Below are 12,386 nucleotides of genomic sequence, written 5' to 3' on the forward strand. Positions count from 1 at the left end.
GTGTCACATCACAGAGTCAACGCATGATACAATAGTATGAACCTTGGCTGATGTATTCAAGCGTGAAAGGACCTTAACCTCTGTGCTGCACCCCAGGTGGAACCATTCTTCATCAGCCTCGCTCTCTTTGACGTCTCCAAGAGCTGTAAAATCTCGGCCGACTTCCACGTCGACCTCAACCCGCCCAGCGTCAAGGAGATGCTGACCGACGCCTCGGGCCAGCTCTCTCCTTCGTCGGACTCAGAGGGTGGAGGAGGGGGAGGACTCCGGGAGGGAGGAGGGGGAGGTGGAGCCATGGTCAACGGAGACTCTGGGAAAGGGAACGGCCTGCCTGTTGTTCAGCGGGTGTCGGAGGCTCTGCTGCGCTTCCCCACACAGGTAGAAACTTGACTGTTTTTCAGGCGGCTGTTTGTGACTCACTGATAATGAACAACCAGGCATTGTTGTGCCCTTCATACACATCCAGGTGTGAATAACACAATAAGATTTTAAAGTTTACTTATTTAACAATGTTTTAAAAGGAACCAAGTACTTAAACATACCAAGAGATGGGTATAAGGTGGATGATTTAAATGTCTTTATTGGAGTTTTCTACCAGAGAAGTTTGCTGTGTTGTATTTCTACGATCAGTTTGTTTCAGCTGATGCCATTCATTACAAACAAAGGTCACATGGGTTCTGCTGCTGTAGCTTGCTTGTTAGACAGAGTTTTGGCCACCCTGTCATCCTGTCGGGTGGGAGGTTTTGCTGATGTGGGAACTGCTGGGAGTCGGATGCCAATAGCTTTGTCTCTGTCGCTATTAATCTCAGCGTTTAGGGTTCTTTCTCATCATTGGTTCAGGCTGCGCAGCTGAACACACTTAAAAAAACAAGTTTAAAGAAAATAAAAAGAGCCAACAGTGTAAAGGCATTAATCTTTAAACCCTGTACACATCCAGCGACGCACATAAATTGAGTACTTGAAACACAGGAAAGAACCTCTACGTAGTGCAAAGAGTTATTTTTACAGGAAGTCCTCCCCGTCTGATGCGTCCTCAGAAGACCTTTCAGTTCCTGGGTGTTCTGAAACGGAGCAAATAAAGGCAGAAATACATCGAGTAACGCAGGTAAACTACAAGTGAATGTGGTCAGTTAATAACTACAAGGAACACAGGGGGGATTTAAAATCATCAACCATCTCTAGTGGAACACTTTATGCTTTCCAAGCCTGGTCAGGTTGTGGTTTCCGTCTTGTGCTTTCAAAATGTCCTCAAACAGCTGAGTGACGAACTGCCATGTATGTATGAACCAGCTCCCTGCTCTCCTCTTATGTCAGAGCAGTCTGTGATGACTGCCCAAATACATCATAAAAGTGCTTTTCATATTGTTTCCTCTCTTTTAATCAAAGTCCTGGGCTCTTCATGCCATTGTAGCACTTCCAGATGGTTAGTGTGACTCAAGACAATGCCTGGTCCACGTCCAGCCTCTAAATACTTTGAAAGCCTCCATGTGAAACTCAGTTTAGCTCATTCAGCTAACATTTGCAAGTGATTTCAGATTCCCTCTGCCTTGCCAGTTCTCTGATATCAAGCTCAGAGCGCGGTGATGTCAGCTTTATGTCCTGCCACTGCTCTTTGCTGCATTTCAAGTCGAGAATGAGTTTAGGAAAGAATAATGCCCACGTGTGAGTGTTACTGTTGGCTCAGGCAAACTCCTGCAGGTGCTATGAGATCAGCGCACACACACACACACACACACACACACACACACACACACAGTCCTCGCCTCTGGCTGCTTGGCCCATTTATGTGATTAAGTCACTCTGCAAGAGCAGTGCCTGCTGTAAATTAGCAGCAGTTAGGTTATAAAACGTCCTCAGATAGTCACTCTCCATTTCCATGACTAGAGACATGATCACAGCAACAGACTGAGAACAGAGACAACTCAAAGGTGAAAAGAAGAACTGATTGTTGTCAGAGCATAGAAAGTACTTCTGATAGACAACGTAGCAACCAGTAGCAGGCCAGACTGGTGTACACAGTTCGAAAGCCGCGGACATAAAATAAAACAACCTTTGCGAGTTGCCGTATGTCTAATTTATGGACTTAATGTTACGTTTTGCCAACTGACATCTGCAAAAGTTCTACACCAGCAGACACACACACAAACACATGCATCCAAACAGAGCAGGCTCTACCTCTGTGATTAGTGTGCTATTATAGCTGGGCACACCACAGTGTAATTTAGGTGCATTGGGTGTGGTCCAAGGACAGAACCTCTTATATCTCTCCACTGCATCAGCAGCTCTTGGGCCACAGCCTCTGTTCTAGTTCATTACATAATTCACAAATCGAATACATTTGTCTCAACGAGAATATTAAGGATTTCCAGCATTTCCCGCATTCTCCCAGCAGCAGCAGTGCTGTGGTTCATGGTCGCAAGAAGGAGCTGTGGCGATGTATAATGGAATTTTTTTTCAACCCCACATTGTGCAAAATGTATGGCAGTGGGTTGGGAGCAGCAAATCATAATGTCAGAGATTGGAAGCAGAAGCAGCTGCGTGTGGTTTTGTTATAACTGTGAAGATCAGTGAATGAGGGCAGATGGGAGAGGGAGGGCAGGGTTATGGCTTGGAGTGCAACCAGGGAGTGTGTCTGTCTGACTGGCACTGCGCTAGTCTGATGAAGATGTCTGTTATTAATGTGCCGTTTGTGATGTCTACATCTAACGTGATTTAAAGCTACATTAGCCTCTTAGGAGGTGCAACTGCTGCCATGGCAGCGTCGCTCACTTTCATTACTCGAGCTCCCAAAATGACTTCCTGCTGCTCCTGTCTACTTTTTTGTTGAGACCCTCACAGGGGGTCCTGCGCTTATGAGCAGTCCGGTTGCAATTTCTGTCCCCTTGAGATTGTTTATGTGAACTGACACTACAAGCTTAAGGACAGCCATCTCACCAGACCAAAAATAGATGTGAGCCCCATGTGGTTTTCCTGTAGCGTTCCAGCTAACAGCAGCCACTTCCCCTGCACAGTGGGTGAATTTACCACAGAGAGGGTTCTTCAGCAATGAACTGCTGATGATTTCTTATTTATTTGAGCACCCAGCAGTTTGGATGAAGCATTTATCTTTAGATCAGTGTATCCATCAAGTGATCATCTCCCTTGTTCATATTCCTAATGGACAGATCCTAGAAGGGAGGGTTGTAGGGAGAGTCACCCACAGCCACATTGTATACTATGCAGCACTAATTAGCCTCATCACTCCATCTCCCCCAGGGTATCTTCTCAGTGACCAACCCCCACGCAGATATCTTCCTGGTGGCCCGCGTGGAGAAGGTGTTACAGAACGGCATCACGCACTGCGCCGAGCCCTACATCAAGACCTCCGACATCACCAAGGTCCGCTGCCTTTGCTTTTCCCCTCATTCAAAGACGCACACATGACGAAAGCAGCAGTTAGCTTCCCAGTCTAGCACCCTGCCTTTGCCTCGCCTCCTCCCTGTTGATTTTGTGCTCATACTGTTGGTCTCCTCTCGTGTCTCTGCAGACTGCTCAGAAGGTGCTCAAAGCTGCCAAGCAGACGTGCCAACGCTTGGGCCAGTACAGGATGCCATTCGCCTGGGCTGCCAAGTAAGAGTCAAAGTATTCCCCTGTAGTAAATCTGTTTGGATTCGTCTTCGAAATGACTTCATATGAATGCATACCGTATATCATCATAAGAAGAAAATGCATTGGATTTTTAGAAGCTAAGGCTAGCAAAAGTTAGCTAATTATTCATAAAGTACTGTGTACATGTCGCAAATCCTTTATATATATTCCAAATATTGAATGTAGCCGAGCAGAAAATCGTCTATGACAGATTTTGGATCAAAATCATTTAAATTCAGAACAAAATGCAGCATGTCCACACAGGAGATGTTTCACCTTGATGGAACAGACACACCTGATTGCATGTTGGGCCCTGAGCACCATAAAAACGCAGTTGGCTTCCACTGAATACTGTGTCTGAACACATCCTGTGTCGACACAGACGGAGGAGCGAAGCTGCTGCTCTGCTAGCAAGCTGCTTTTAGAATCAGAATAGAATAGAATCAGAACCGGGGCTTATTTACAACTAGTGTAGTACAGATGCAAGACACATCACAGTAAATGTAACTGTAAATGGAATCGGACCAGATCATTATGTCGCTATCGTCAGCATCCTCAGCCTCACAGACTCCTATAACCTCGGGTTGGAAATGTGAGTATTTCGCTGAGAAAGACGCTGCAGCCACGTGTAATGTGTTTCCAGGCAGGTGTTCAAAGACGCTCAGGGCAGCCTGGACATGGATGGGAAGTTTTCTCCTCTCTACCGCCAGGACAGCAGCAAGATCTCCACTGATGACATCATCAAACTGCTGGCCGACATCAGGAAGTGAGTCATCGCCACTCCTCTATTTCAGCGAGTGCTTGGTTACTGTAGCTCAAAACACTCATGCCCTTGCACATTTATGCCTTTTTAAGGCCCCGTTTTTTTCAAATGGTGTTGCACAGGAGACCGTGCAACTTAATGCTAACTCAGGGTTTACCTCATGGAGGTCTCCCCATAATTACATAGCACTTTTTGAATGAACGATCCTGTTGCGCCTTGTTCTTATTTTGAACCTCTTTTTCCTCATCAGACCAGAGAAGAGCAAACTTCAGACCATCCCTGGACAGCTGAATGTCACCATTGAGTGTGTCCCACCCGACTTCTCAAGTATGCCATTTCCAAACACTCCTTATCCTAACGTTTGTCTCTCTGTAACAGTGAAGTCAAGCGCCTTGAAGACGCACCAACCACTGCACGATGTAAATATGACAGACATAGCAGCAGGAAGTTCAGAGGGCTGACATGTATTCTTACTTTTTATTGAGAGAGAACACTATACTTTCAGTAGATGACTATTAATGCCTGCAATAAACAGCTTTGTGGGCCATATAGTTATGTGAGCCTGCTATTACAGACAGAAACCTGCCTTCCTGTGGTCCTACAGCTGCTCCACATTCACAGTCAGCTGCTGCTGGCCTTATCTAGACTGTGGTATGGCAAGAACTAAAGTAGAATATGCTTTCATCGCCTTATCACCAAGATTACGATCAAGCAATAGTAACAAGTGCAAAGCCCAAAGCTGTGGTTCCCTCATAACACATACAGTGGTGTGGTAGAGAAAGGGCTTCTCATCAGGCAGACAGTGAATGAAAGTCAGTTTTGGCGATTTAGTGCAAAGATAAACCACGGCATCCTGCATCAGTAGCATCAGTTGAGGAAAATACACAGACACGGTGTGACAGCACGAGAAACAGGAACACAGCAGTGGAGGTTTGGATCCCTAAGTTGTACATTCTTTGCCCCAGATACGGTGACTTCCGCTTACATTCCCGTCAAGCCCTTCGAGGACGGCTGCGAGCGGGTGTCTGTGGAGATCGAGGAGTTCCTCCCTGAGGAGGCCAAGTACAACTACCCCTTCACCTCTTACAAGAACCAGCTCTACATCTACCCCCAGCAGCTCAAGTACGACAACCAGAAGACCTTCACCAAGGTGTGTGACTCAGAGTGGAGCCTGATTGGTGTGGTGATGGCGATTGGTCTGCAGAATGAAGCACATGTCACTGATGTGGCTCAGGGTCACTCTCACTGATTATTTGCTCTACTGTGTGCATTGATTGACTGATGGGATGTTTCCTCCACGTCAGGCCAGAAACATTGCTGTCTGCATCCAGTTCAGAGATTCAGATGACGAAAGTTCGACCTCTTTAAAGGTGAGCTGTGTGAAGTGTATGTATTACACCATGTAAGCTGTTGTGCGACAGGTCAGTCGCTTGAAGGTTTATATTTATATTATAAAATAAGACAAGGATACCACAGTGTTTTTTTTTTTGCAGCTGTCAGTTTCAACTTGGTGAAAATAAACTGACAAAGACTTAAATTGCTCTATGCTGCATTCAAGGAAATTCCAACGTCTGGCTGCCTTTGAACAAGCCTTTTTAGATTCATTCACAGAATCTAAACTATTAGCTTATTGCTAACGAAGCCGGCTGTTCTGTCACCTGCCAATCCGTGCTGTCCTCATTTTAGCTCCTCCAAGTCCACATGCTGATGTGTCTTAGGCAGGACACTGAACCCCAACAAACGTAGCTTCAGTGTGTGAATGAAAGAAAAGAATCCTCCAACTTAGATTCCTCCTGTATGACTGATAGATGAAGGAGGATGTGATGTAAAAGCGCTTTGAGTCATTGAAATGACTGGAAAGGTGCTATACAAATGCAGACCATTTACCATTTACTAATAAAGCTGAAATTGTTTACAAAAGTTTTTAATATTACACCTTATCAAAGATCTTAGAATGGTGAAATGATAAAATGACACGGTGTTTCTAAAATGGAGATGCAAAGTATGAAAAACAAGTTTATAGACTGAAAGGAAGGCAGTCACCCAAGGAGATAGGGGTATGACACATGTTTACGAGTTTATGAGCAGAAAATGAGTCAGAAAATGCAGTCCAGAGTGATCAAAGGAAACAAAGCAGAGGACAGGAAAAGATGGAGAGTTTATGATGAGGGAATGAAACAAGCACGGTCTTAAATTCTCGACAGATTAGCAGGAGCCCGGTGCAAACGTCTCAGAAGCAATAATACTGTCGTGAAAAATGGAATGTCAGAAGGGAGAGTTGATCAATAACAGAAGCGGCGCGCATGATAAATTTTTCTTTTTTATTGCTTTTCACTAAGTAGAAGTCAGAGTGCAGCCAAGAGGCCAGAGAGGGAGAAAGGAAAAGCTTACAGAAGCTGGTTATTATAGCTGGCAAGAGAAGATAATGAATGGTCACTCCTTTTCTCTCCTCTCTCCCTCTCTACGTCTCTCTGGCCACACATGTCAAATATTTGTGGGTGGAAACAGTCATCAAAGCACCGCAGATTGTTTTTCTTTTCACATTTTTCAGAGGGAGGGGGTGTAAGCAGAAATTCTTTGACTTTGGCAGCCAAAACATTTACACTTGATGCTCCTGATCAAGACCGTCCAGACAGATCAGCGTGCAGCCATGCATATTATATCTGAGACGCTGTGGATCGCTCACACACACACACACGCGCGCACACACACACACACACACACACGCACGCACGCACGCACGCACACACAGTCTGGTCTCAAACAATGTGGCGAGCACAGTGAGGCAGAAAGTTTGCAAACAGTGAGCAGGGGCCAGCAGCACAGCTCTCAGGAGATTTTAATCAGAGGCAGCGGGAGCTCAGGGAGCTTCTGGGTTTCGCATAAGACACAAACCTGACCGAGAGGAAATTCTTCGGAAGCTTTGGGGAACAGGAACGTGAAAAATGATGGGCTGTGAATTGAAAATACATCAACTTCTGCTGCCTCCGAGTTGCTATCTTTGTCATTAATAATTGCTCGTCAACTAGCCAAACCTAAATCGATGAGCTCAGGTTTGATTTGTTTGCGGGCTTAACCTGCAGTTGTACTTTTAATACCTGGAAAGTTACTGTCTGTGTCAGTGCAGCCAGGAGGAAAAGTGTGGTCTGTAGTCGTGTGTGGTGTCTTACGTGTATGAACAGGACAGGCTCTATGACGGATAAGATCCAAGCTGCTCCTGCAACCAACCCTCTGCCCTCATCCTGAGTCAGGTAATCAGAACTCCCATCAGCCACCCCCCCCCCAACTTCCTTCTGCTCTAAGGGCCCCTAAATGGGTTGTTTTTTCTCCGTGGTAGTACGCACACTGTGCACTGCCTGCCGTCCTGCGCTACCTTGTGATCTACAACAATAGATCTTTGCTGAAATCTGTATAATCCCCCACCACCGCTCTTCCTCCTCCACCTCCACCTCCACCTCCAGCCTCTTCCCAGACTGAGCTGAACCCTGTCCTCTCTCTCACAGCCACTCCCATCCCCCAGGCTCCTCTTGTCCTCCCGCAATCTCCTATCAGTCTCAATTTCAATCAGCTGGCTCCAGAACTGTGTGCGTCCTCTGGCCAGCGCCGCTCATTACTGTTCATTAGAGATGACCAGTGCTGTTAGCATCCTAATTACAGTACCAAACCAGCCATCAGAACAGGTCTGAATGTTCTGCTTCCCCTTTGTCGCCCCTCATTAGAAACATCCTGACCCGGTCGAGCTTGACCCCGCCACACTGGTTCAGTTTTCCCACGGAATTTCTCCGCGGAATGTCTCTCCCAGAGTTTGAGGATGCAGAAATATCCCAAGCTTGTGTCATCGCATGTGGAGTCAAAGAGCTGTAATAGTTCTGTGTGTGTGTTGGTTTTCTCCCATTAACCTCCACCAGAGTAGGGAGGGCATTGTCTCTTTGATTAAAATAAGGTAAATGAAGGGCTTGCACAATCGTTTCTCCAAATATTCTCAGTAGTCACACATTTCTGAGCATTTGCTCACCGCCGTGCCTCAACATCAAAGTGCCAGAGCTGGATGACTGACTGCTTACTTTGCCTTTCAGTGCATCTACGGCAAGCCGGGAGACTCACTCTTCACCAGCAGCACCTACGCAGCCGTCCTGCACCACAACCAGAGCCCAGAGTTCTACGACGAGGTGAGCTGATTTTCTCGTCATGACCTCATTCTCCCACAGCGTCAGCTCAAATTTCACGCCACATGCAGGTGCAGTTTTACAGACTTATGACGAAGAAACCCTGACACTGATGGTGACTTATTATAAGAAATGTATTATTTTTCTCAAACAATCTGGAACTTTAGATTTTCTTTTCTTTTCTTTTCTTTTCTTTTCTGTGTTCAGCGCTCAAATTGTTCAGCCAGCTCTGAGATAATCCCATAAATCTGTCCCAGGGTAGAGCTGTGATCTCACACTACACCGGTCACACAGCCACAGACCCCACTACACACACACATGAAGCCAGGAGCTCAGCAGAAAGAGGTACAGTCAGGATACTGTTAGAGAGATAGAGCAGAGGGGTCCAGATGGCCCCGATATCAAACGGATTAGAGTCTTAAAAGGCCCCACATCCACCCACACGCACGCATACAGGCACGCGATTTACCTCCACATGCCTCAGCTTCATCATCATGGAGAATTTCAATGATCTTTTTAACATATTTTGCATCTGTCTTTTATGTTTTTATTTTCTAAGGGGTCTTTGAGGACACTTAACAGTGTTAAAAAATAAAATGATTATTATCATTGTTATTATTATTATTGGTAGTAGTAATAGAAAATCTTAGCCTTAAATGCTGTCACAATCGTATGAAGGTCTATGACATTCCCAAGGGAGGAAATTCAACACAACTACTGAATGATTCACACTCATGTCATAAATTTGAGTCATGATATTCATTTAAGGCATTCTTTAGCAATTTGCTGGTTACTAGATTCATATTCGTGAAAGATGTGTTTTGCATGTGTCACTTCCTGTGAGAAAATCAGCAAGCAAGTTGCAGAGAAAATACATTTCCTTGCTGCTGCTGCCCCCTGGTGGATAAGATGGGGATATTTTTTTTTAGGTTTCTCGTGTCCCATGTGTCTAATACCACTACAATCAAGGCACTGTATTCCAGAGTAGAGTGAAGTCATAATAGCTGCTAATGATATGTTTGTATGTGAAAAAGGTGTTTGGTGAGGTAAAACCCACTTTCCTCTGAGCTAAGCCAATAAAATAGCAACAAAGCATGAACAGAGCATTGTTTTGATGATTGATTCTCTCTCTGACTGCAGCACTGGGGACATTTGATATTGTTACAATTTGTGCTCTGCATCGCAACTATATTAGATCCAGTATTGGTATCAGAGCGATCAGAGCGAAACAGTGACCTGCTCCACTGTGCACAGGTAAAGATCGAGCTGCCGGTCCATGTTCATGAGAAACACCACATCCTCTTCACCTTTTACCACATCAGCTGCGAGTCCAGCAGCAAGGCCAGCAGCAAGAAGAGAGAGGGAGTCGAGTCACTGGGTGAGTCCGCTGAGAAATTGTGGCTGTCTGTGTCTGTATTTATGTGTCTTCGAATGGAACAATGTTAAAAAAAGAAAAGAAAACCATATATTACCATACCATTACCATATTACTACTACAGTTTTCATTGTCTGAGAGGATTTATTGTCCATTGTCATGGACTTTTGTATATTCATGAGCTTTCAGTATTTTGCTTATTTACTTAAATTCTATTATGTTTGGCTTTAATATGTTATATATCCTGCCACTGCCATGTGTCCCAGTGGGTTATTCCTGGATGCCTTTGCTAAAAGACGGGAGGATGCAGTCAGTAGAGGTCCAGCTGCCTGTAGCAGCCACCTTGCCTCCTGGATACCTGTGTCAGGACACCAGGAAGGTACAGTCCTATTACCAGAAACTAAGGCTCAGTGAGGAGCATTACAGTGTCCACTTTCTCACTCAAATCAAGATATTGTCTTTGCACTTTAACAGTCCCAACCAGATATAAAGTGGGTGGAAAATGCCAAGACACTGTTCAAAGTGAGGACCCATGTAGCGTCTACAATATATGCTCAGGTACAACACTTTATTCTCCCATTGTTCTTTAAGCACCCACACACATGGACAGTCTGTTGGTGTAGCTGGTATAAAGAGAGTGCGTGTGGCAGACAATCATATTGTCCTGTTTCCTCCACAGGACCTGCATCTACACAAATTCTTCCAGCACTGCCAGCTGATGAGGACGACATCAGAGGGCAACCAAGCAGAACTTATCAAATACCTGAAGGTGAGATACTGTGACGCAGGGCACAGTCCTTTTTGCAGCAGACCCCGACTATCAGGATGAGCATCTTCTGTAAATCGTTGTTCATTAGAATCCAATCATAACATGCTTTTCGTGACTTTCCTGTATTTCCACTCACTTCCCTCTCCCTATAGTGCCTGCATGCCATGGAGACGCATGTAATCATCAACTTCCTACCAACTGTGCTGATGCAGCTGTTTGAGGTGCTCACAGCAGCAACCAAAGAAGCCCATGATATTGCTGTCAACTCTCTGCGGTCAGTACAGCAGCTGCAGTTTGTACTATTTAATACTGATAAAACTGCTTCCAGGATAACACTGCTGTGCTGTCCCCCCCAGTGTGATCATACATATAGTCTCCAGATGTCACGAGGAAGGCCTGGAACACTACCTGCGCTCCTTCGTTAAGGTAGCCTACCCACACAAACACTGCTACGCTGCTCATGAAATCAAAATATTCCCAGACCCCCCTCGTTCCTGTGCAAAAGCGCATCCACGTCGATTTGTTTTTTTTCTCTCCTCAGTATGTGTTTGTGACCAACAACCCAGCGTCAAACTCAGCGACCACGCACGAGGTGCTGGCCACCGCTGTTACAGCTACCCTCAAGCAAACTGCTGATTTCAACACCAGCAATAAACTTCTCAAGGTGTGTGGTCTTCTGTCTGTCAGCTCCTGCTCCAGTCCAGCTGCAGTACCAGGACTGTACAGCAGGTGGTAAACTTGCCTTAAAATGGCTCAAAGCCAAAAGTACCTCTCTATTGCAGAGAAGACATGCTTAAGCATGTAGCTCCTATATTTCTTGCTTTTCATGTTATCTCAGTGACATTTAGGATGGCATTTTTCCTCGTTATCCCCATTGTTGCTCTTTCTCAGGAAGGATTGCTAAACACTCACAGTAGTCTAACTCCAGTCCTCTGTCGTCCCCTCTGTAGTACTCCTGGTTCTTCTTTGAAACAATGGCCAAATCCATGGCCCAGTACCTGCAAGAGGGCAACCGCATGAAGGTTGGTATTAAGCGGTTCTTCTTCCTTTGCACCATTAAGATTGAGCAGCTTGTCATCACATCTATGTGTTCGACAAAGTGAGACGTTGCTCACGACACTACCCAAAGGTTAAATGTCTATATTCGGATGTGAATCTCACAAGCAAATTAATATCACTCGTACCAAAACACATCAGCGCATTCAAACAGAACCTCACACGCACTCAAAGAAAGAACTGCCGGCTCGTAGTGAATCACCAAGCTGTGTGTGTATATTCCACATTCTGATGCCACAGGTCTGCGTTTCATCTCGGTTTTAACCAGCACTGCCAGACATGCAGCAGCGAACAAAGTAGTGGCTGTACCTGTATGAGAAAGTAACACTACGATCTGTTTAGAGAAAATGTATACCTCAAAGTTTAGCAATATACTGGTCATTTGTCTCCATAACGTTCATGATTTACATTGAAACATTTCAATGCCCTCAATCCAAGCCACCAGCGTTAAATATTTGTCCTGACTGTGTCTTTAGATGCCGCGGGCCCAGCGCTTCCCAGACAGCTTCCACCAGGCGCTCCAGTCTCTGGTGTTGTCCATCATGCCGCACATCACCATCCGCCACATGGAAATCCTTGAGGAGGCTCGCTGCATCAACCTGAGCCTGGCCAGTTTCATCAAGGTCTGAA

The 12,386-nt window shown here is 45.4% G+C and overlaps 1 protein-coding gene across 2 annotated transcripts in view; it reads left to right on the plus strand.

Annotated features, from left to right (window-relative positions):
• Window positions 1–12,386, plus strand: part of dock11 (dedicator of cytokinesis 11) — a 51,871-nt gene that overhangs the window by 16,236 nt on the left and 23,249 nt on the right. For both annotated transcript variants that reach the window (XM_070855308.1, XM_070855310.1), the window contains exons 12-28: window positions 97–378; window positions 3,256–3,378; window positions 3,527–3,609; window positions 4,271–4,393; window positions 4,641–4,717; window positions 5,356–5,540; window positions 5,695–5,760; window positions 8,467–8,559; window positions 9,811–9,934; window positions 10,198–10,310; window positions 10,406–10,489; window positions 10,611–10,700; window positions 10,853–10,974; window positions 11,057–11,126; window positions 11,242–11,364; window positions 11,651–11,722; window positions 12,233–12,379. In XM_070855308.1, coding sequence (XP_070711409.1) covers window positions 97–378; window positions 3,256–3,378; window positions 3,527–3,609; window positions 4,271–4,393; window positions 4,641–4,717; window positions 5,356–5,540; window positions 5,695–5,760; window positions 8,467–8,559; window positions 9,811–9,934; window positions 10,198–10,310; window positions 10,406–10,489; window positions 10,611–10,700; window positions 10,853–10,974; window positions 11,057–11,126; window positions 11,242–11,364; window positions 11,651–11,722; window positions 12,233–12,379 — 1,977 coding nt within the window. The remainder of the gene's footprint in view (window positions 1–96; window positions 379–3,255; window positions 3,379–3,526; window positions 3,610–4,270; window positions 4,394–4,640; window positions 4,718–5,355; window positions 5,541–5,694; window positions 5,761–8,466; window positions 8,560–9,810; window positions 9,935–10,197; window positions 10,311–10,405; window positions 10,490–10,610; window positions 10,701–10,852; window positions 10,975–11,056; window positions 11,127–11,241; window positions 11,365–11,650; window positions 11,723–12,232; window positions 12,380–12,386) is intronic.

This window comes from Pempheris klunzingeri, chromosome 23, assembly GCF_042242105.1.
Source record: "Pempheris klunzingeri isolate RE-2024b chromosome 23, fPemKlu1.hap1, whole genome shotgun sequence".
In the NCBI taxonomy this organism is placed as follows: Eukaryota; Metazoa; Chordata; class Actinopteri; order Acropomatiformes; family Pempheridae; genus Pempheris; species Pempheris klunzingeri.